We start from the raw sequence: 25,177 nt of genomic DNA, 5'->3' as shown, positions 1-25,177 counted from the left end.
TTAAAAATATCCACAAGCCTAGTCATTTTTACATGTTTTGAAATAAAAATGGGCCAGTATATGCCATACATAAAGAGAGACACAAAATAGTATCAGATGCAGAAGTAATTAAATTAAATAAACTGTAGTTACATAAGCAGTAGCATCTGAGCAATCAGTACAGATAACCAGGAATGGACCCATGTATGGCAGAAGGGGGATAGGGAGGGGGGCTAAGGGAAAGGGAAAGGGGGGGGGGGGGTGGAGAAAACCAGTAGGTTAAGAGCCGAGTAGATAAATGGGGTGGATCAGGTTCGAGAGGGGCAGGAAGAACCCAAGAGTGGGGGAGGGGGAGGTGGGGGGGGGGGCGTTGTAGATGGCAAGGGGGAATCAAGATTAAGGGCTCTAGGAAAGTAAGCTGTAATGCTTATTTTCAAGAGTGCAAAACAATGACATGCATAAAAATAAGCTCTGCATTACATTAAATAATTTCCATAATTATACATAAAATTATTTTTGGAAGAAAAAATGATAAAACATAGCGGCTGGGATTTAACTATTATCAAGCACAGGCTACTCTCAAGCCACATAGGACACACATTCCAAACCATACTGTGAATGCCCACAATGTTGTGAGAGTAAGCACGCAGATCTTTTAGAAAAGGTATAGCCTTATCAAAAGTAGACTTTGCAAGAGGCACTCGTAGCTATGTAATTAGTGATTAAAGTAAATAACAAAATTATAAATAAGGAAAGACAAGAGGGAGGGGGAAGCTAAAGTGCAAAGGATGAAGATCATAGTTAGGATACGTAAGTGTTTAAAAAATACAGGATGTGTAAATGAGCATTAATTACAACGCAAATACAACAAGTACATTAAATTGAATAAAATAGCACATTACAGTAACTGCTATACAACCTAACATGAACAAACCACTCTCAAGGCTAAAAACATCATGACACTTGGTGGAAAAAAAAACAAAGAACAGGTTTCGGACCACCTCAAATACTGCTAAAGCCAATAGATTTTTTTTAAAAAGAGGAGATGACACTTAGGAAAGGATCATAGCCACTTATAATACAATAAGTGTTTAAAATATACATGGTATAAACGAGCATAAATTGCAGTCTGAATACAATGAATACATTAAATTGAATAAAATTGCATACTATAGTAGAATGTATGCAGAATAATGTGGCTGGTAGATATGCAGTTGGTAGGTCATGCATGGGGAGAATGGGAGAGGGGGGAGGGGCGGTTACAGGCAGGTGCAGTGGGGGGACAGGCTGAGCCCTGGAGGGAAGTGCTGTTCTAAACTGAAGCCTAAGCTCACATTTTTTGTAAATATTTAGTAGAGCCCTTTCACACCTACACTTACATGATGACCATTCAAAAAGATCTGTCACCTCTGCTGTGGTTAGTATCTAAAAAGAAGTCCATTGAAAAAGCAACAAAAGTAGCGATTTGTTTCTTCCTGGCTTGTTAGCCATTTGTAACCTTCAGAGAAGCATCATGAGTGGCAAATTATGAGTAAAAACTACACATTTCTCTTGTTGTCATGTTAAAATTTGCTTGTTTTGCCAAAACACTGTTGAGCTTACACAGTGTCATCTCACTGACCTGTTGTGCAGAGAATTCTGAAACAGTGATGAAGAGAGGAAAAGTAAGGTGAATAGCTTATGAAAAAGCATTTGCTCAGCACAAAAATAAACATATAATGTCTTCACTTATTTTGTTCCAAAACCCATAGCATTTCTTGTTTCACCTGTTATCGATGGACCTTAAAAATTACATTATTTCATTGAAAAAATTGGTAGTTAGTGAAATAACATGGTAGATAATGAAGTTTCACATGATAACCATATAGCAAATATTCTCCTCTTTATGTGCTATCATTTGCCAAAATCTCATTTCTGTATCTCAGACTGTTTATGAAAAATGAGGAATGTTGTGGATATTTTACTCTGGCTATGTCGCTGGCATCCAAGATCACAAATGAGTGTGTTACATCAGGTCAGTTTTCTTGTGATTGGTCTAAAGAAAAATTCAGTATGTTGACTAAATTTGATACCCAGCAACATATTATGGTATATGCACCAGACAAAAAATCAGCACCAAACACAAAATCATTGGATCCCCTATTTTTCATTGCAAATTGTTTTGAATTTTGTGCAGTGTCTTACTTACAGGCAAATGTCACAGTTACTATGACCATTAATGAAATGATGGGCACATCATCGTGAAGCTGACACATAAAGCTATAAGTAAGGTAAACGTGAACTTTTTTATCAAAGAATTTCTGTAAAATTGTTCGAAAAACATTGCAGGGTGTGCGTCTAGATTATGTCATCACCAACTGGTGAGAAGGGGGCAATGTCAGCCTCCACATGCACATTCTAAATAATTGCAGAAATGTTAATTACAACATATTCCTGAAGAGTGCAGGGAATCTGTTAAACAAAAATCTACCTGTTCATATAGAGTTTATCATGTTCTTTTAATTTGTTCTTAAAAAATCTCCAATTCTTCCAAGATGTCCATCTGTGACCCCTTTGTTGAATAATGCAGGACTTCCAAAGTACTGCATTTACGCAAGTGTAAGATGGCCCTGAATGTAAGACAACCTCTCCTTTTTATAAGAGGAACCTTGAGAAAAAATTGTGTAACATATCCTGACTAATCAGAATTACAAACTGTATTATCTGCCTAAAACAGCAGCATTATATCTATTCTAAACTTAGGCCATTTATATATTGTCTACATTTTGATAAGACAAGGAGAAGTAAAATAAACAAAAAGAAATTGTTTACATTAATTTTTATCTTCACTTCCTTTTTTGCTTACTAAGCCTGTTGTCTGGGGTACCACTGTTTATAATCACTATCATCCTAATAGCTCAGCTATGACATTTATATATTCATTGTCACAAGTATTTGGCTGTTCTTTCTGAAAATTTTGTGGTTTCTGATGTAGTTGTTACGGTGGGAGCTGAGAACACAGCTTTTTTCCCCCCCAAATACATATCTGATTTCACTTCTATTCATAAAAATCCAAGTACATGGTATAGAAAGCCTCGGTTAGCAGCATGACAAAATTTGCTGCCCGCTCACCAAGCTCCTCCCCACACTCATTCTAGTTATCACCCAAGATGTTATCATTGTTCCCCTCCAATCCTTCCATAGTGCTGTGCTTGGGCAACTGTTAAACAAACTGCAATAGATTCTAGGGTGCAGGTCATATTTAACAACACCAACTAATACATAAATAAAAGATCGCAGTCACTATTCAGTCCAGTTCTCAAACTTTTGTTCGTGTCGTTACTATCTGCACAGCAGGTCTTGCCGCTATTATTTATTTTTACGATAAAACAATTACGCTTAGTTTGATATGATTTATTTCATTTCTTAGACACGTAATTTTGGTTTAATTTTCTTTCTCGTTTCATCTGAATGTCACCATCTTGTTCCAAAGCTGACTAAAAAATGGTAACTTCTTTATTCGGTATTCTAATAAGTGAAAAGCAACCATATTTCTCCTTGTAGCCCACTTGGTACATCGTTAAAGTCTCTAATAACCAAATAAAACATTGGATTGAGTTCAAAATCAAGTATGTTTTGAAGGACTACATTTTTGCCTTTCAATACTACCTTTACTTAAAAAGCACCCCAAATATTTGTATACAGCATCCATACTTGTATAAGATGTTTTGTCACAAACACGTTGAAATACAGCAAGAGCTTATAAGATGATGAAAGTTCATGCTATGTCCTCTTGTATTTCACAAAATTATAAAATTTTAGGCAGAGCAATAGATTGTAGACTGTGGTGGAAGATAGTTCATATTTTCTCATGTATCCCATGCATTAGTGTCACACAAGTCAAATATTAAATGATTGTTCAAGCAGGGTTGTTTGAGCAGGGCCAATACGGTATCAAGTGCTACAGCATATTGGGAAATCTCGAGCATATTCTAGCACAAGTATCATCTGCGCAACCTACCATTCCGTATTCTTCATACTAAACCTGCACGTGACGTCAGTAGCCAAAGCCTCATCTGTGACTGTAAAATGACCCTTATACCAATCTATTAAACAACATAAAAATGTTGAGCTCAGCAACAATAGTTTCATCTGGGGATATGACAACCCTATATTTTTCAACTGACGATTTGGGAAATACTTCGTCTTATAATCAAGTAAATATGTTAGTATCTATATTACCAACAGAGTGGTGCTCCTTTTGAAGATATTGACCGAATGCTGTCTTATTGTTCGGATTAGTATGCTCATTGTAATAGGTGATAAAATTTCTACCTCTCTGGCCTATGTAGAAGGACTCACAAGAACCACTTTGTAGATGATATACCCCGAGGAACTAATTTTTTTTTCTCATTTATGCAAGTATGTATGCTAGTATTTTAGATATGCCAACCTCCTTGTTTAGAAATAATGAAAGTGGTACAGATAACAGGGCCTAAGTATTCCAGCAGTTACATTGTAAACAGCAACATTTATTTTGTGTGATACAGATTGAATTACTGAGATGAACTTCCTTTGTAATTAGTTGCTATTAAGGCCTTGTTATTAAGATTTTAAAACTTAAGAAGCGAAATCCACCTGTGCTCCAGTTCTACAAGTATAATGGAAAAAATCCCCTGATATCACTGTCTTTGTCATTGTTGTCACTTAATGAAGTTTTGTCTCCCCCACTGAATGTTCCAAAAGAGCTTCATTCTGCCATGCTCTTTCCATGACACTCTTCATATGTTCGACAGCTTTCTTCCAATCTTCAGAACTGACGTTTCTGACAGCTTCTCTTGTGAGTGCTTCGACTGCAGAGAGGGTACGTTTATTGTTATTTCTGGCAATGTAACGTTTAATTTGGGCCCATGTTAACTCTATTGGGTTGAAATGACAGTGGTAAGGTAGTAGCCCATGTTTTTTTGCCAGTTTGTCAATTTCGTATAGCTGCAACTGTGGCTTATGAAGATAGATTTTTTTTCCCGTAAGCTCCACATTTTAAGGTCATCACTTATCGACATTATGACACTGAAGTCAATCAATCATTTCCTCCTTTTAGTTTGACATTGCAGGTGCCTTGTCAACAGGTGAACTGTAAGGAGTATTATGTAAATTGTTGATGGTTTTTTCAAGATTTTCTTTTAGTGAATCTTTGAATGATTTTTTAAAAGTAACGTGCATCATTTATTCATGTAACATGGTCCATTTATTCACGATAGTCTCCTGTTTTCTTTGATTTAAAAATCAAGTGACTGGGAGGAAACCTTGCAGTGTGCCTGCATGAAGAAGAGTAAGTCTGCACCCCCTTGCAACAAGGCATTGCCATTGTTCCTGTAGCTGTGTGTCATCTGTCCAGCCCTGCCTGACAACGTGACCAGAATTGACGTATGTTTCATCAAACCACACCACTCCATCGATACTTATGCTACAGATGTCCCTTAAAAATTGGTATCACCAGGCAGCTATATCCTCTCTCTCTCCATTAACACATTACAGCCACAGAAGTCTCCATAGTGAAAGTCTAAGTTGTGTGAAACTGCTGCCAAGAATGTGCAACTGCCTTGAAAAACTACTGATTCCTTAACAACAGAAACAATCAGTTTTTGACAAAATAATTTAATTGGATGGATAACAAATCTACTCACCAAGCGGTGGCAGAAATCACACATAAAAGAGGATTGTAATTAGGCAAGCTTTCGGAGCCAGTGGCTCCTTCTTCAGGCCGAAGGATTGAAGGTGAAGGTAGAGGGTGAAGGAAAAGGACTGGAGAGGTCTAGGAAAAGGGATAGATTTTTCCCAGAACGGCAGGACAGCGGAGACTTACCACACAGGATTAGAAACTTTCCTTCTCATACCAGCAAGAACCGTCATGCCAGACGGCCATTGCTGTGGCTGGGTAGTGCTCACAAGGCAAGCCTCTGATTGGTGTGGGTAGTACCAGGTCGAATGTTTGGTACATGAAACGTGTTACTCTCTGACCTCTCTTCCATGGCTGTGTGTCTTCTTAGGAATAGTTCTGTCTCAGTTCCTCTTTCTGCCTTCCCGCCTTTCCCCCTTGGCTACCCTGTGGGGGGAGGACCGGGCCTGCCGGCATGGGACAAAACCCTGGTCTGTGCAAGGACTGATGGGGAGACTTTTGCCACCACCAAACCTCTTTTTTGTGTGGAACACGTTGAGAACAAGTTTGGTGAAGTTGAGACCTTGAACAATATGATATCTGTCTCCCTCCTTATAAAGACAACTTCTGGCTGCCAGTCGGCCTCCCTCTGGGCCTGCAATCACTTAGGTGACATCCCAGTGAATATTACACCTCACAAGTCTCTGAATATGACACAGGGCGTAATTTTCCATAGGGATCTTTTCCTACAGTTCAGTTTAGGGCTAATCTGGAACGACGGGGCATTCGTTTCATCTGACTTGTCCAGAGGGGCCCTAAGGATTATTGCATAGACTCTGGCACTTTCATTGTGGCCTTTGAGGAGGATACCCTGCCCAAGACGATTGAGGTGATGGTATACAGATGGGACGTGAAACCATTCATTCCATCTCCCATGCATTGCTTCCATTGCCTCATGCTCAGCCACATGTCCTCATGATGCTATGCCACTCCCATCTGTGGTGACTGTGGCTACCCTCTTCATGAGGGAAACTCTTGCACCCCACTGCCTGGTCTACATTCTCCTTACTCACTGGAGTGTCCAGTGTATACAAAGGGAAAAAAAAAAGAGTCCAGGAAATAAAGATGCTTGGCCATCTCAGCTACATTGAGGCCGGGAAGAAGTTTGACAGACTTCACCAAGTGAATCTCTCATCTACCTCTGCCTCAGTTACATCTTCCCCTCCTCCCCCATCCTTTCCCACTTCCCTTTCTCCCCACTGCACCCCCAGTAGCTCCTGTCCCTTCTCCTCAAGGAACTCCTCCCCCTCCTTCCCCTCCCACCTACCCCTTCTTCCCCCCTCCCCCTCCTCGTCCTCCTCCTCCTCCTCAGCCGGAGACGTAATCCTCTTCTCTGTCTCCTGCTAAGAACGGGACTCTCTCTCGAAACACCCCTCATTGGCATTCTCAAGATGGGAAGCCTGCAACCTTATGTCGGCCAAGGAACCTACGCTCTTGAGTGCCCCAAAGTCACTTGCTCTCTGTCCAGTCCGGACATGGCTGCTGTCTATTCCCACCGAGGTAGGAGGAGAAGATGAAGAAGAAGAAGAAGAAGCGCAAATCCAAGGACGAGGCTTTTCCAACATCCCAGGGGGCTTCGCCCCCTCTTTCTCAGTTCAAATCAGACCCAGTTTTTATGGATGACACCCCATTCTTGTCAGTAACAACTATTGACTCAGTGACATGACCTCCCCACAGATTTTTTGTGTCTACCCTGGACTCTCGCCACATGATAATCTTGTGGACTTGCAACAGATATTACCATCACATACTGCAAATACAACAACTTGTTTCCCCTTATTCTGCATTCTGTCTTGCTCTTCAAGAAATGCACTTCCTTAATGACCACTCTCAAACGTTTCTTGGTTATTGGGCGAATGTGCCAACCTCAAGATAACATCTGGAGTTGTCTGCACTTTGGTTCCCACCGATGTCACTAGCGACTGGATCCCCCTTCGTACCATCCTGGAAGCAATAGTGGTACAAGTGCAAATGATCCCATGATCCCAGCAGTCACCATTTGCAGTGTCTGTCTCCCTCCAGGTAGGCCACTTCTGTATGTTGAACTGCCTAATTTAATTTAGCAACTGCCACACCCGTATCTCCTCCTCAGGGACTTCAATGCTCACCACCTCCTGTGGGGGGGGGGGGGGGGGGGGTGCCACTTCAACAGTTAGCAGTCTTCTAATTGGCCAGGGTCTCATCCTACAGGGTGTTCTGTGTACTGATCCATCAGCCCTTGCAGAACATCTCACGACACACTTTGCGAAAACATCAGTGTCCTCTTCCTATCCTGCTACGTTTCTCTGGCAGAAATGATGAGTTGATGAAACCCCCCTTTGTTTTCAAACCCCATCAAGCTGAAGTCTGTAATGAACCCTTCACTGAGTGGGAATTCTTGCAGGCTGTTACCTCTCCAAATGACACGGCCCCAGGCCTGGATTCCATCCACAACCAGTTGATCCAACACTCGGACATTACCCAGTGGCAACATCTACTCAGGGTCTTGAAGCGCATTTGGCTCATGGGTGTCTTTCCCTCACCACAGTGAGGCGGCATAGTCATCCCCGTACTTAAGCCCAGGAAGAACTCAATGTCTCTTGGCAGCTGTTGACCGAGTAGCCAGTTGCCTGACCAGTGTATTTTGTAAACCACTTGAGAGGATGGTTAGCTTCTTATTATGTTGTGTACTTGAATCTCGGGCCATTTTGTCCCCATATCAGTTTGGCTTCCAGGAAGGACGATATACAACTGACCATTTACTCAGATTGGAAACAGCTATCTGTTAGGCTTTTTCTAAATGCCGACATATTGTCGTGGCCTTCTTTAACCTGTATAAGGCTTGGCACTGTCACATTTTAGTTATCCTCCATGACTGGGGCTTTTGCGGCCTCCTGCTGATATTTATCCATAAGGTATAATCTCATCAGCTCTTCCAAGTTAGCACTTCACACAGCACCCCTCGGATCCAGGAGAACAGTATCCCACAGGGTCTGTGTTAAGTGTCACACTCTTCCTCATCGCCATCAATGGGCTTGTAAACCTTTGATGGGCCTCTGGTTGCCGCAGCATTGAATGTTGACGATTTTTGCATCTGGTGCAGCTCCCACTCTGTAGCACCTACTGAATGCCAGCACCAAGACCTCTCTGTGGACCCTTTCTCATGGCTTCTAGTTTTCTCCTGCCAAAACGTGGGTTATGCATTTTTGCCATCGACCCACAGTATACCCCAATCCGGAGATTTAATTACCGTATTTTCTCAAATCTAAGCCGCACTCGAATCTAAGCCGCACCTGAAAAATGAGACTCGATATCAAGGAAAAAAAAATTTCCCGAGTCTAAGCCGCACCTGAAATTTGAGACTCGAAATTCAAGGGGAGAGAAAAATTTTAGGCTGCTCCTCCAAATCTAAACAAAGTTGGTCCATTGTAATATGAGACACAATTTATGTCGAATGAATGATGATACAGCTACAGTAGTTTGGTTCGAGTCATAAGCTTAATATTTAGGCTTTACCAGGTAGCCATTGCTATGCAGCAGGCGCTCCGTCCGTATTTATACGGGTACCCTTCCTTTTTCACGTGCTTCGTCTGGTTTGAATCGATTGCGTATTTTTCTTTGATCTGATAAGTGCCGTTCCCTTTCTTATAAGTGTTTACGTCACTCTAAGCTGAAAATGCATTACTGTACTGTGTCATGCATTGTTTGTCGCATTCTGATAGTGCGTGTTTATGACCTGTTGCCGCTCGCAGCGTGGCTTGCTTTTGTGCGCGCCATCACCACTTCCAATTAAGAAAAAAAGAGAGGAATCGTCTCATTAGCGAAACAATGGCAAGAGACTGCTATTTGTTGTTACTTACACTGCTGCTTTATTTGATAATAATCAACAAGAACCAAATAATAGACTGCGTGTGATAGATGATGTTGTCAAGGAGAGTTTAGTGAAAATTTTTCTTCATTTGAAAATCTTTGCAGACGTCTCTTTAGTACATTACATTCTGCACAGAAATTAGTCATTTTAGATTTAAAAATCTAGTCAGTTGTCGTGCTTCGTTTCTGACTGTATCACCATTCGGCGTAAGAATAATACAAATATAAATATGGCATGATATGTATATTCTCCCGCATTTGCTGTTGTCTCACTCTAGTTTCGTAGTTTATTAGGCAGACAGGATGTAAATGAGATAGCAGCAAAAACGAACAAATACACGGCAAAATGTTTATATTCATGTTATTCTTATGGTGAAGAGAATACTGCATGTGATTCACAATTCATGAAAGTTCCTATTAGCAACCATCTCTTGTCACAAGTAGGAAAAAATTCAGAACGTAGAGTTGGCCATATTGACAAACATCCCAAACAGCCTTGCCAGTCGGATTTTCGTAGTACATGGAAAGGCTGCTACATTCGTAGATTAACAATACGGAATTTGTATTTACTTCGTTGGATAATGTATGAAAATGCAGTGGTCGAAACTCGGGGCAGAGAAAAAAATCTCGTCTTCCACCTTAATTTATTTACTGACGCAGTGGTTTTGGCGCCAGTATTTATCTTTGTGCCTGCAAAGCATGCCCCTGTAGCGCTACATATATTCAATGGCAGAAGTTAATTGTGGCGGTACCTACCAACATTTTACAGAACTTCCGCTTACTTTGCACTCGATTCTAAGCCGCAGGCAGTTTTTTGGATTAGAAAAACTGGAAAAAAAGTGCAGCTTGGATTTGAGTACATACGGTAGGTAACAAACACCTAGTTGTTGTAGCACAGTCCAATTTCTTGGGCCTTCTTTTTGATAAAAAGCTGACGTGGCTGCCCCATGCTCGCCACCTGAAGACGGCCTGCATGCAGAAGCTTAATGATGCCCTCTGCCTCCTGGCACACACGTCTTGAGGTGCAGACAATGCTACTCTTCTCCATATTTACCATGCTCCGGTCTTGTCCAGATTCAATTATAATTGTCAGGGTTAGGGCTCAACGGCTACTTTGAGTCTGAAACTACTCGACCCTGTTAACCATTATGGAATGCATCTGGTTATTGGTACGCTTGGCACTAGTCCTGTTGACAGGCTCCTCGCCAAAGTGGAGATTCCCCCTTTTTAAAAAAAAACAATGGAGCCAACTCTTGGTTTCTTGTTGTTGTTGTGGTCTTCAGTCCTGAGACTGGTTTGATGCAGCTCTCCATGCTACTCTATCCTGTGCAAGCTTCTTCATCTCCCAGTACCTACTGAAACCTACATACTTCTGAATCTGTTTAGTGTATTCATCTCTTGGTCTCCCTCTACTATTTATACCCTCCACGCTGCCCTCCAATACTAAATTGGTGATCCCTTGATGTCTCAGAACATGTCCTACCAACCGATCCCTTCTTCTAGTCAAGTTGTGCCACAAACTCCTCTTCCCCCCAATCCTATTCAGTAGCTCCTCATTAGTTATATGATCTACCCATCTAATCTTCAGCATTCTTCTGTAGCACCACATTTCAAATGCTTCTATTCTATTCTTGTCCAAACTATTTATCGTCCATGTTTCACTTCCATACATGGCTACACACATACGAATACTTTCAGAAACGACTTCCTCACACTTAAATCAAAATTTCTCTTCTTCAGAAACGCTTTCCTTGCCATTGCCAGTCTACATTTGATATCCTCTCTACTTCGACCATCATCGTTATTTTGCTCCCCAAATAGCAAAACTCCTTTACTACTTTAAGTGTCTCATTTCCTAATCTAATTCCCTCAGTATCACCCAACTTAATTCGACTACATTCCATTATCCTCGTTTTGCTTTTGTTGATGTTCATCTTATACCCTCCTTTCATGACACTGTCCATTCCATTCTACTGCTCTTCCAAGTCCTTTGCTGTCTCTGACAGAATTACAATGTCATCGGTGAACCTCAAAGTTTTTATTTCTTCTCCATGGATTTTAATACCTACTCCGAATTTTTCTTTTGTTTCCTTCAGTGCTTGCTCAGTATACAGATTGAATAACATCGGGGATAGGCTACAACCCTGTCTCACTCCCTTCCCAACCACTGCTTCTCTTTCATGCCCCTCGACTCTTATAACTGCCATCTGGTTTCTGTACAAATTGTAAATAGCCTTTCGCTTCCTGTATTTTACCCCTGCCACCTTCAGAATTTGGAAGAGAGTATTCCAGTCAACATTGTCAAAAGCTTTCTCTAAGTCTACAAATGCTAGAAACGTAGGTTTGCCTTTCCTTAATCTAGCTTCTAAGATAAGTCGTAGGGTCAGTATTGCCTCATGTGTTCCAATATTTCTACGGAATCCAAACTGATCTTCCCCACGGTCAGCTTCTACCAGTTTTTCCATTCGTCTGTAGAGAATACGCATTATTATTTTGCATCCGTGACTTATTAAACTGATAGTTCGGTAATTTTCACATCTGTCAGCACCTGCTTTCTTTGGGATTGGAATTGTTATATTCTTCTTGAAGTCTGACGGTATTTCGCCTGTCTCATACGTCTTGCTCACCAGATGGTAGAGTTTTGTCAGGACTGGCTCTCCCACGGCCGTCAGTAGTTCTAATGGAATGTTGTCTACTCCCGGGGCCTTGTTTCGACTCAGGTCTTTCAGTGCTCTGTCAAACTCTTCACGCAGTATCGTATCTCCCATTTCATCTTCATCTACATCCTCTTCCATTTCCATAATATTGATCTCAAGTACATTGCCCTTGTATAGACCCTCTATATACTCCCTCCACCTTTCTGCTTTCCCTTCTTTGCTTAGAACTGGGTTTCCATCTGAGCTCTTGATATTCATACAAGTGGTTCTCTTTTCTCCAAAGGTCTCTCTAATTTTCCTGTAGGCAGTATCTATCTTACCCCTAGTGAGATAAGCCACTACATCCTTACATTTGTCCTCTAGCCATCCCTGCTTAGCCATTTTGTACTTCCTGTCTAACTCATTTTTGAGACGTTTGTATTCCTTTTTGCCTGCTTCATTTACTGCATTTTTATATTTTCTCCTTTCATCAGTTAAATTCAATATTGCTTCTGTTACCCAAGGATTTCTACTAGCCCTCGTCTTTTTACCTACTAGGTCCTCTGCTGCCTTCCCTACTTCATCTCTCAAAGCTACCCATTCTTCTTCTACTGTATTTCTTTCCCCCATTCCTGTCAATTGTTCCCTTATGCTCTCCCTGAAACTCTGTACAACCTCTGGTTTAGTCAGTTTATCCAGGTCCCAGCTCCTTAAATTCCCACCTTTTTGCAGTTTCTTCAGTTTTAATCTACAGTTCATAACCAATAGATTGTGATCAGAGTCCACATCTGCCCCTGGAAATGTCTTACAATTTAAAACCTGGTTCCTAAATCTCTGTCTTACCATTATGTAATCTATCTGAAACCTGTCAGTATCTCCAGGCTTCTTCCATGTATACAACCTTCTTTTATGATTCTTGAACCAAGTGTTAGCTATGATTAAGTTGTGCTCTGTGCAAAATTCTATCAGGCGGCTTCCTCTTTCATTTCTTAGCCCCAATCCATATTCACCTACTATGTTTCCTTCTCTCCCTTTTCATACTACCGAATTCCAGTCACCCATGACTATTAAATTTTCGTCTCCCTTCACTACCTGAATAATTTTTTTTATTTCATTACACATTTCTTCAATTTCTTCGTCATCTGCAGAGCCAGTTTGCATATAAACTTGTACTACTGTAGTAGGCGTGGGCTTCATGTCTATCTTGGCCACAATAATGCGTTCACTATGATGTTTGTAGTAGCTTACCCGCACTCCTATTTTTTTTATTCATTATTAAACCGACCCCTGCATTACCCATATTTGATTTTGTATTTATAACCCTGTATTCGCCTGACCAAAAGTCTTGTTCCTCCTGCCAGCAAAATCCACTAATTCCTACTATATCTAACTTTAACCTATCCATTTCCCTTTTTAAATTTTCTAACCTACCTGCTTAATTAAGGGATCTGACATTTCACGCTCCGATCCGTAGAACGCCAGTTTTCTTTCTCCTGATAACGACGTCCTCCTGAGTAGTCCCCGCCCGGAGATCCGAATGGGGGACTATTTTACCTCCGGAATATTTTATCCAAGAGGACGCCATCATCATTTAACCATACAGTAAAGCTGCATGCCCTCGGGAAAAATTACGGCCGTAGTTTCCCCTTGCTTTCAGCCGCTGCGCTGGTACTGCAAACAAGACCACAACGGAGGGGTTTCTTATGCAGTCACTATTTGATGATTCCCTGACCATCCCGTGTACCCCATCCTCTTTGCAAATGAGGGATGTCTCCCTCCTGACACCTGCCCTCAGGCGCAATTGACAGTTGGAATGCTTCTCATTTCCTTCTGTCAGGATCTCCATCTCCACTCGCTGGAATGTACCCCATTGTCCCATGTATTTCCTCTTCTCTTCCTCATCCCCCAACCCCCTGGATGGTGGATAGACCACAGATTAGGACCAACCTGTTCCATGGTCCCAAGGTATCTGTTGCCCCTTTGATATTCCAGTGTCTTGTACATTCCATCCTTGAAGAGTTCCAGGGTACTACCATCATTTGCACTGGTAGTTCTAAAACTATAGATAAGGTGGGGTATGCTTTTACATCTCCTACCGGCATGGAACATCATTTACTGCTGGAATCATGTGGTGTGTTCACTGCAGAGATGCTAGTCATTAGCAGGGCCGTCCATTTTGTTACTCAGTCCTTGCTCCACATTGCTTTAATTTGTATGTACTCAATGAGCAGCCTGCGGGCTATAGGCCAATGCTACTCTTGTCATCCTTTGGTGTCTGCTGTCCCTGACCACCTCTCTGCCCTTGGCTATGCCACCTGCTCAGTTGTCTTCCTGTGGGTCCCAAGTCATATGGGCATCCCAAGTAATCAGGTGGCTGACAGGTGGGCTAGTGAGGCCGATACTTTCCCTATTCCCTTTCATGATTCCAGGTGCAGATATGCGGATACACATCAAATTTCTCTTTGTGCAAAAGTGAAATGCCATCTGGTACACTACTGCTCTCAGCAATGAACTCCGCACAATCAAGGAGACTACTGCAGTTTGGCGCTCTTCCTTCCACTTCCCTTGGAAGGAGTCCATTGTCTTATGCCATCTATGCATCAGTCATACTAGACTCATCCATTGTTTTCTCTTGCATAACAAGCCACTCCCACAATGTGGCTGTGGAGCCAGGCCGATTGTATCCCATATATTGGTGTAATGTCTCCTTCGTACTAAGTATAGCCTTCCAGATTCCTTGTCTCTAATATTTGCTGTTGATTCACAGATATTTGAACTGGTTCCCAAGTTTCGTATGTGAAATTGGTTTTTATTTTCAGTTATAAGGTTTTGCTTTACTACTGGAGCAGGGGCAGGGTGGTTGTGGTTGGAGCCTCTCTTCGTGTTTTCTGGCTTGGGACCCATGACTGAGTCCCCTTGCAAAGATCACCTTTTTATCCCTCTGTTTTTCCAATTTTTAGATTTGTCCTCCCCTTTTATGCCTCCCACTGTGCGTGTGTTTTTAGCTTCTTCGCTTTATAGTTTGACCCCCCTTACTGGATCCACCCACTTTTAGCGAGCTCTTCTATCTTACACATGTACCTATGTACCTTTTGAATCGCAGGACTGATGACGACCCCCCCGTCCCCCACCCTCAGTCAATCAGTCAACCCCTATTTGATTTTGTATTTATAAACTCTTATTCTCCTGATCAGAATTCCTGTTCCAACTGCCATCGAACATCACTAATTCCGACTATATCTAACTTTAACCTGTCCATTTCCCTTTTTAAATTTTCTAACTTACCTGCTCGATTGAGGGATCTGACATTCCATGCTCTGACCCATAGAATGCCAATTTTGTTTCTCCTGATAAAGACGTCCTCCTGATTGTTCCCGATCTGTAGATCCAAATTAGGGACTTTTTTACCTTTGGAATATTTTACCCAAGAGGATGCCATCATCATTTAACCATACAGTAGAGCTCCATGCCCTTGGGATAAATTATGACTTTAGTTTCCCCCTTGCTTTCAGGCATTTGCAGTACAAGCACAGCAAAGCTGTTTTGGTTATGTTACAAGACCAGATCAGTCAATCATCCAGACTGTTGTCCCTGCAACTTCTATGCAGTGTGCTGCTGCTCTTCAGGCACCACAAATTTTTCTGCCCTGTCAACAGTTACCCCTGTGTTGACACGCAAGCTTCCCCACCAACGACAAAGTTCGTGGTTCATGGGGAGGGGGTGGGGTGGGATCAATGCCATAAGCCATTATTAAGTTAAAATGTGCAAAGCTTGTTAATTTGTTTGTTTCCAAATCCAGTAATTATGTTAAGAACAGAAGTTGCTCAACATCTCTGTTTGAGAACCTTCATAATATCTTCCACTTGGTCAAAATTTCATCAGTATATACACCCAAAAATTTGAAAAATTCTGCCCTATTTACTGTCCCTGGTCATATTGTACACCATTTCTTTTTTTTTCCCTAAATTATAGAACTTGTAGAGAAAATTTTGTTATTCCTTGAAAAAAAAATCATTATTAACAATTTATTTTGCTGTGGCCTCTTTAAGGAGATTAAAGTTGTTGTCAGCATAAATGTTATGTGAAATATTATTCACATATGTAAGGAGTGAACCTAAAATTTTTCATGTGGAACTACATCATTCGTAATGAATAGTTAACACAGTCACCCTCCCCTCCACGGACGTTAAACTATTCTCTCATTGCAGCAGTGTTTCAATTATTCTGCACCACATTTACCATGTTTTTGGTAGTTACAGTTCAAACCATTGTTTGTAATGCCATTAATTCCATAAAATTTAAGGTTTTCCTAGAAAATGTCATGATCTACTCAATCAAATGCATTGGACAGATCCCAGAAAATGCCACCTATGATGATAATTTGTTATTTAATCCTTGTGTCATTTGGTGACCACATGTAAGTAAAGCTGTCCTTAATGCGAAGTTTGGTTTGAACACTACAGTGCACTACTAGGACTGGTCCTATTGAAAGTTTTATGACCCTGCCTTCCACTGATCATTGAACTGATTTAACCATTCAGTCATAAAGAGACCGACATGGTACAATGTGGTATTTTTGACATAGATGAATCATTGCCAGAGGTGAGGCAGTGCTAATCAGCAGAAAAAGTACTAAAATCAAATGAAGATTGAACTCTGAAGCTTTGAATTTGTAGTCTGGTATTTACTACTCACTAAGTCAACAAATCTATACATAACATTCTCATTTGAGCAGCTCCTCTGGAACACAAACTGTGATCTATTAAGTAAATTGTTCGTACATCAGTGTGACTCTGTCCGTGTGTAAGAAAATATTTTGGGCAAAAGATATCAGCAGGGAAACTGAATACCATTATTTAGATTATATGTGTTGTGATGAGATTTCAGTACCAGATTTTAAACTGTCAGATATTTCCAGGGGCGGATGTGGACTCTGACCACAATAAAATTTATTGGTTATGAACTATAGATTAAAACTAAAGAAACTGTTAAAAGGTAGGAAATTAAGGAGATGGGACCTGGGTAAGTTGAAAAAACCAGAGGTTGTTGCAAGTGTGAGACAGATCATTACGGAGCCATTGACTCTAACAGGGGAAATGAATAAAATAGAAGACGAGTGGGTCATTTTGCGAGATGCAATAGTAAATCCAGCAGAGAATCAAGTAGGTAAAAAGGCAAGGCCTAGTAGAAATCCTTGGATGTAACAGGAGATATTGAATTTGACTGATGGAAGGAGAAAATATAAAAATGCAGCAAATGAAGCAAACGAAAGGAAATACAGACATTTAAAAAATAATATTGACAGAAGGTGCAAAAGGCTAAGCAGGACTGCTCGATGACAAATGCAAGGCTATAGATGCATATATAACTAGGTGAAAGATAGTTACTGCATAGAGGAAAATTAGAGAGACCTTTGGAGAAAAGAGGAGCAACTGTAGGAATATGAAGAGCTCATATAAAAACCACTTGAATGCAACCTTATAGAAAGAGGAGAGGATATAGACAAAGATGAGATAGGAGATATGATACTGCAAGAAGAATATGACAGAGCACTGAAAGAGCAAAGTGGAAACAAGGCCCACAATATTATGTCAGAACTTCTGATACTTTCAGGAGAGCTAATCATTACAAAACTATTCCACCTGATGTGCAAGATGTATAGGACAAGCAAACCTCAGACTTTAAGAAGAATGTAATAATTCCAATTAAGGGACACACTGACAGGAGTGAATATTACCATACTGTCAGTCTAATAAGTCATGACTGCAAAATACTGATGCTAATTGTTTTCAGAAGAATGCAAAAACTGGTAGAAGCTGACCTCAAGGAAGATCAGTTTGGATTCTGGAGAAATGCAGGAACGCATAAGGTATACTGTCCCTGCAAGAAGATAAGGAAAGGCAATACTGCATTTATAGCATGTGTAGACTTCAGTAAAGCTTTTGATAATGTTGGCTGGAATACACTATTTGAAATTTTGAAGGTAGCAGTAGTAAAGTATAGGGATTGAAAGATTATTTACAAATTTTACAGAAGCTAGACGGCAGTTGTAAGAGTTTGAGGGGCATGAAATGGAAGCAGTTGTCGAGAACAGATCGAGGGGATTGTAACCTATGTCCAATGTTACTCAATCTGTACATTGAGCAATCAGTAAAGGAAACGAAAGAAAAATTTGGAGAAGGAATTAAAGTTCAGGGAGAAGAAATAAAAACTTTGAGGTTTGCAAATGATGATGTAAATCTGTCAGAGATAGCAAAGGACTTAGAAGAGTAATTGAATGGGGTGGACAGTGTCTTGAAAGCAGGATATAAGGTAAGCATCAACAAAAGGAAAACAGAGGGTAAGGGAGTGAAGTAGAATTAAATCATGTGATACTGAGAGAATTAGATCAGGAAATGAGAAACTAAAAGTAGTATGTGAGTTTTGATATTTGGGCAACAAAATAATTGATGATGACTGAAGTAGACAGGATATAAAATTTACACTGGCGATGGCAAGAAAAATGTTTCTGAAGAGAAATTTGTTAACATCAAATATTGATGTAAATGTTAGGAAGTCTTTCAGAAGGTATTTGTCTGGAGTGTAGCCTTGTATGAAGTGAGACATGGATGATAAACAGTTCAGACAAGAAGAGAACAGAAGTGTTTCAAAAGAATTCTGAAGATTGGATGGGTAGACCATGCAAGTAATGATGAGGTGCTGGATAGAAGTGGGAGAAAAGATATTTTTGGCACAGCTTGACTAAAAGAAGGGACCAGTTGATAGGACACATTCTGAAACATCGAGGGGTCATAAGCTTATTATTGAAAGGAGTGTGTGTGGGGAGGGGGCTTGTGGGGGGGGGGGGGGGGGGAGAGAGAGAGAGAGAGAGAGAGAGAGAGAGAGAGAGAGAGAGACCAATGGACGAATACAGTAAAGAGATTCAGATGGATGTAGGCTGCAATTGCTATGTGGAGATGCAGAGGCTTGCACAGGATGGAATAATATGAAGCCCACATGTCATCTTTCTTGGTAGGTAGTATTTTAATAGTTTTGGAGAAATTCCATTTGTTGTTGATGCACTACATATATCACTAAGGACAGAACAGATCAGCTCTCAGAATTTGTTTTTAGCTCCAAGAGAGCAAGTATATTAGGAAAACTTTCACCTTTCTATGTACAAAGAAGAACCTTAAAGGCAGTGAAATAGATGTGAATTGGAGTTTTTCTAAGGGGAGCTACCACATCAGGTCAAACTGGTGTAAACTGTGAACTAACACTAATTCCTAATTTTGTTAATAAATGTTAGTGTAGAGGGATGACTTCCAGGAACTTAACTTGATTTAGGCACTGGTTAATTAAAGGACAAATATAGGAGGTTGATGTATGTTAAAAGGCATGGTGAATGTGTGATATTCAATTTTCCCATTCTTTCCAGTAGTATTGAACCAAGGGTTAAAAATGTGGTCCTAAAGAACCACACCATCTGAAGTTGGGATTCATCAGTTTACTTGTAGAAGAAAATGATCAAGGAAATTAGAGAGATCAAGAATGTGTCATGTATTGAAGCAAATAAGAGGAGCAGACAAAAGAAACAGGTCCATTATTGTGTCTGCAGCAAGTTTCCAAGGCTGTCAAACCACCCAACCTGAGTTTTATGTAATGAAATTTCTATGGGCACTTTAGACTAGGGTTTTAAATTAATGTATTCTGTATTCTCTCTGCTCTGGTTGAGGCTGCCATTCGTGACTCCAGACTATATGGCAGATTGCAATAAGGTGTGTTTTTCCCACTACAGTCAACCATATGATCCACGCTAACTTCATATGTTTATCATTTTTACTCTGTTTACCTGATATTTATAGAACTGCCCTTTATTTATACCAGAAGTGATTTAGGAGGAGCACAATAATCATGAATATGATGACAAGATTTACCTGGTTTTTCCCTGGACAAGTGTAGTGTTTTATTTTCTTACCACCATGTATGTTCCCATTACAGTATGAAGAAATACAATTTGTGGATGGTTAGTAACATAAAGTCATTTAAGATAATTAAAACCACTTGTAGTAAGTTTCTTTTTCTGCATTTGGAAATGTGCAGATAGTTTCACATAGCACCCTCACAAATTGATTTCATGTATTTGCTTATAAACTGTACATATGTGTGTGTGTGTGTTTTACTGCTGCATGCTGTTGTAATTAATTGCTGTGATCTGCAGTGAATTAAATTCAGTGTAAGTCAGGAATGTACCTGTAATTCTTTGTTTGTCCTCTTCAGAGAAATTTGACATTTTTCTTGTCACTCAAAAACCAGGAACCTTATTTTCAGCTGGCCGGAGTGGCCGAGCGGTTCTGGGCGCTACAATCTGGAACCGCACAGCCGCTACGGTCGCAGGTTCGAATCCTGCCTCGAGCATGGGTGTGTGTGTTGTCCTTAGGTTAGTTAGGTTTAAGTAGTTCTAAGTTCCAGGGTACTGATGACCTCAGAATTTGAGTCCCATAGTGCTCAGAGCCATTTGAACCTTATTTTCACCTTATCGTACTAGCTTTTAATTAGTCAATAGTGTGTTACTGTATATTCCATAAAAATACACTCTAGATAATTTTGTGTGATTTTGTATTATTTTTAATTGGTGTTCATAGTGTATGTATACTGTTCTTGAAAGGGTTCCGATCATCTGTTTTCAGATGATATTTCCTAATATGGAAGTTATACGACTTCTTCTTGATTGTGGTGCACCAGTGAATGCAAGAAATGAATCACGATCAACACCACTTCATGTAGCAGCAAATCCGTATAATTTCTACAGCCCAGTAAGTTGATGCTTTGTATTGCATATCATCATACTATAAGTCGAACTATCAATGCAATAAATAATGAATTTCAAATGAACAATGGAAAATATTATGAAAAGGATACTTGCTACACATCATACAGTGGAGATGCTGAGTCGCAGATAGGTGCAACAAAAGACTGTCACAAAATATGCTTTTGGGCAACACACCAACACACACACACACACACACACACACACACACACACACACACACAGTCACACATGCAAATGCAGCCCACACACAAATGACCACAGTCTCTGGCAAGTGAAGCCACACTACAAGCAGCAGCAGCAGCAGCGCATGATGGAAGAGGCAACTGGCTGGGAGAGGGATAGCACCATAGGGGTTGGGGACAGTGATGTGCTGCTGGGGAGCATGCAGGGATGAGGTGGGGAGAGCATAGGGCAGTTAGGTGCGGTCGGGAAGTTAGACAGAGGGTGGCGGGGAGGGGGCATACCGGAAAAGAATTAAAAAGACTTGGTGCATTGGTGGAATAGAGGGTTGTGTAGTGCTGGAATGGAGACAGGGGAGGGACTAGATGAGTGAGGACAATGAATAATGACAGTTGAGGCCATAGGATATATTACAGGGAGAGTTCCCATCTGCACAATTCAGGAAAGCTGTGGTTGGTGGGAAGGATACACATGGCACAGTCTGTGAAGCAGTCATCGAATTGAAAAATTTTGTGTTGGGCAGTGTGCTCAGCAACAGCGTGGTCCAGTCATTTCTTGGCCATAGTTTGTCGGTGGCCATTCATGCAGACAGACAGTTTGTTGATTGTCATGCCCACATAGAATGCAGCACAGGGGTTGCAGCTTAGCTTGTAGATCATGTGATTGGTTTCACAGGTAGCCCTGCCTTTGATGGGATAGGTGATGTTTGTGACCAGACTGGAGTAGGTAGTGGTGGGAGGATGTATGGGACATGTCTTGGATCTAGGTCTGTTACAGGGATATGAGCTAAGGGGTTGGAGTAGGGGCTGTGTAAGGATGGACGAGTATATTGTTTAGGTTTGGTGGACAGTGGAATACCGCTGTGGGAGGGGTGGGAAGAATAGTGGGCGGGACAAGAGGTAGTCAAAACCTTGGCAGAGAATGTAATTCAGTTGCTATAGTCCTTTTTGGTACTGAATTACGAGGGGAATGCTCCTCTGTGGCAGGACAATCAGACTTTGGGAGGTGGTGGGTGACTGGAAAGACAAGACACAGGAGATATTTTTTGTACAAGGTTGGGAGGATAATTATGGTCTGTAAAGGCCTCAGTGAGACCCTCGGTATATTTTGAGAGTGATCACTCCTCACTGCAGGTGCAACGACCACGGGTGGCTAGGCTTTATGGAAGGGACTTTTTGGTATGGAACTGGTGGCAGCTATCAGAGTGGAGGTACTGCTGGTGGTTAGTAGGTTTGATATGGACAGAGGTACTGATGTAGCCATCTTTAAGGTGAAGGTCAACATCTAGAAAGGTGCCTTGTTAGGCTGAGTAGGACGAGGTGAAATGAATGAAGGAGAAGCTGTTAAGTTTCTGGTGGAAAGTGGATTGCGTGTCCTCACCCTCGATCCAGTTCGCAAAGGTGTCATCAGTGAATCTGAACCAGGTGAGGGATTTAGGATTCTGGGTGTTTAGGAATGATTCCTCTAGATGGGCCATGAATAGGCTGGCATTGCATAGTGCCATGCGGGTGCCCCTAGCTGTACCCCAGATTTGTTTGTAGATAATGCCTTCAAAGTTTATTTTGTGACAGCCTTTTTGTTGTGCCTATTTGCGACTCAGCATCTCCACTATATGGTGAGTAGCAACTGTGCTTTTCATAATTTCAAATGAATTCTGGGTATAAAATTTAATTGTATGTTCATAATGTGTGATAAGTTTTCTAGCTCTTTGTGTACTATCTAACTACTATAAAATTTTATTTGCAGCTTGTACAGCTTCTGTTGGACCATGGAGCACATTTGGACACACCAAATAGAGCTGGTGATTCTCCTGCTGTTTTTGTGGCTGTGAATCCTCTGAACAACGTTCATTTGGTGAACTATATCACATTGCGTTGTATGGCAGCTACAGCTGTTGCAAAGTACAAAATTCCTTACAAAGGACAGATACCAGTCACTCTGGTTGACTTCGTTCGATTTCATGAACCTTGAAATGATTTACATAGGCATGGTTTACCTAGAAACTTGAAATTTCTCAGATGCAGTGCTTTCACTTAAGAGCAGTTGCTTTGCAGATTGTGTGTGTGTGTGTGTGTGTGTGTGTGTGTGTGTGTGTGTGTGTGTGTGTGTTTTAATTGGATTATGTTAGTGTGGTGCTAATGTCACCTGACTTACAAAGGCTAGTAATGGCTAATGGCTCACATTGTGTTTCCAATATGACACTGTGCATTAATCTTCATGCTTAGTTTCTAGTTAAAGTGATGGTCTGAGCTTTCAGTTATTGCTGTTAGCAAACAGCCTTATTATCAGAAACAAAAGTTGTAAAATTTAGTGTGGTAAGGGTTATTAACCCAAGACTTCTATGTGATATGCCAATTTTCAGGTTTCTTTTATTAGGTAGAGTGGTCTGCACAGCTGTTAACATGAGGGTGTCCTAGTATGTAGGTACTGAATCTAAGTGCAGTACATGTGCCATTTGCTCATGACTACCACTCTGTGCACAGTAAAACCACATTCTTCATATTGAATAAGTGTGGTTTTATATACTGTACATATATGCTAGTATTTAGTCACAGGACAGAAACTTATTAAATAAGTTTTTTGAAAGATTGAATCAGAGCTGCAATACTCAATGTAAAGCTGGTAATTTTGAAAAGAACACGAGTGTGAACAGTGTCATTTCTGGTACTGTTGGCTGTCTTGTCAGTGTATCAATTTTCTGGTTTGGAGATTTGGTTACAAACATTTAGCAATTAATTATTATGAAAATATGAATATACATGGTTTTTTTATTTTGTTTGAATGAGGCATTGTTCCTACTCACCATTAATATTTCAGGAACTGGTAAAAATGAAATACATTATGCATGTACCTGAAAAGCTAACTATTTTGTAGAAATTGATGAATGAAATAATTTGTGAATTTCACAAGTTGAATTTTTTAATCTGTCATTCGCTCGTTTACCAGAGTACTGTTGTTTTTACGTGTCTACCAATATAGCAGAATGTTAATTTGTTATTCAGTTACATTCTTTCAGAAAATGTTTCATTTTGATCACTGATGAGTTACGGTCTTCTAGGTCACATATAAATGTAATATTGCAGATAGACAGATAGTGAGATTTGCTTTATTTGGAAGCAGTACTTGCCTATATAATATTATATGCTTTTGCATTTTCACTTGTGTGTTAAGTTGTTTAATTTAATTTGATTTAATCTTGAATGATTTATTGTTTGTGGTTAGTTCAGTGATATTACGAGTAACAATGTGATGTTTATGTGTCTACTTGTTTTCTTTTACCGTTTTTTTTTTATCTCGGCCTTTCTTGCCTCCTGTCCATGCCCATGACTCTGGCATATTTTAGTATAAAGTAGAGGTTTTCACAGTAAACATATATTTACTGAGTGGAAACAGTAATTAGTGGAGATGTGTATAATTTTTGCATTGTGTTCTCTAGGAATCTGAATTACTGTGCAACATCAATAAATTACACAAAGCAGTTGTGGTGTATCCTTAAGCCCTGATGGACCTAGGCAAACAGTATTAGCAATTGAATGTGTTATTTGAAGGCAGAGTAGAGATATGCAGCTAGAAACACAAAAGAAATGTAATAATTGAAAAGTTATTTGCAGTAACTAAATACAGCTAATTATTTGGTTTCATTTTTTGTTAAATAGGTTTTTATGTTGTTTTGTTTACTTATTGCTTTTACTACTCCTTTTTATTCCACTACAGACCATTTGTAGTTTGCAATAATCTTTCTTAGGCATTAAGAACAGACTGTTTTGTAATAATTATATTTCATGTCACTGCAAACAGTTTTTTGCTCCCTTCATAACTGGCAGATTTTTTGTGTTGGCACAGAAGCCTTAGAAATAGCCATACATAGTGACTCATTATGGATATGTTAAATGCCTTAAAAATCAGATGCTTCTCAGTGAAATTACTCATTCACCTCAATTGCCTAAAATGAGAAGAAAGCAGTGGACAGCACCAACTGCTGTGTCATGTCAGCTGATAGGAATATAAAATATTATCTGTAAT

The 25,177-nt window shown here is 40.3% G+C and overlaps 1 protein-coding gene across 1 annotated transcript in view; it reads left to right on the top strand.

The window, feature by feature from the left end:
* Positions 1 to 24,795, top strand: part of LOC126175815 (protein fem-1 homolog A) — a 69,406-nt gene extending 44,611 nt beyond the window's left edge. Inside the window, exons 4-5 of the mRNA XM_049922805.1 lie at positions 20,832 to 20,957; positions 22,901 to 24,795. Coding sequence (XP_049778762.1) covers positions 20,832 to 20,957; positions 22,901 to 23,125 — 351 coding nt within the window. The 3' untranslated portion in view covers positions 23,126 to 24,795. The remainder of the gene's footprint in view (positions 1 to 20,831; positions 20,958 to 22,900) is intronic.
* Positions 24,796 to 25,177: the final 382 nt, after the last annotated feature.

The sequence above is a fragment of the Schistocerca cancellata genome, chromosome 3, assembly GCF_023864275.1.
Source record: "Schistocerca cancellata isolate TAMUIC-IGC-003103 chromosome 3, iqSchCanc2.1, whole genome shotgun sequence".
Taxonomy (NCBI): domain Eukaryota; kingdom Metazoa; phylum Arthropoda; class Insecta; order Orthoptera; family Acrididae; genus Schistocerca; species Schistocerca cancellata.
The sequence above is the reverse complement of the archived record's forward strand: the minus strand, read 5'-3'. Positions and strand labels throughout refer to the sequence as shown.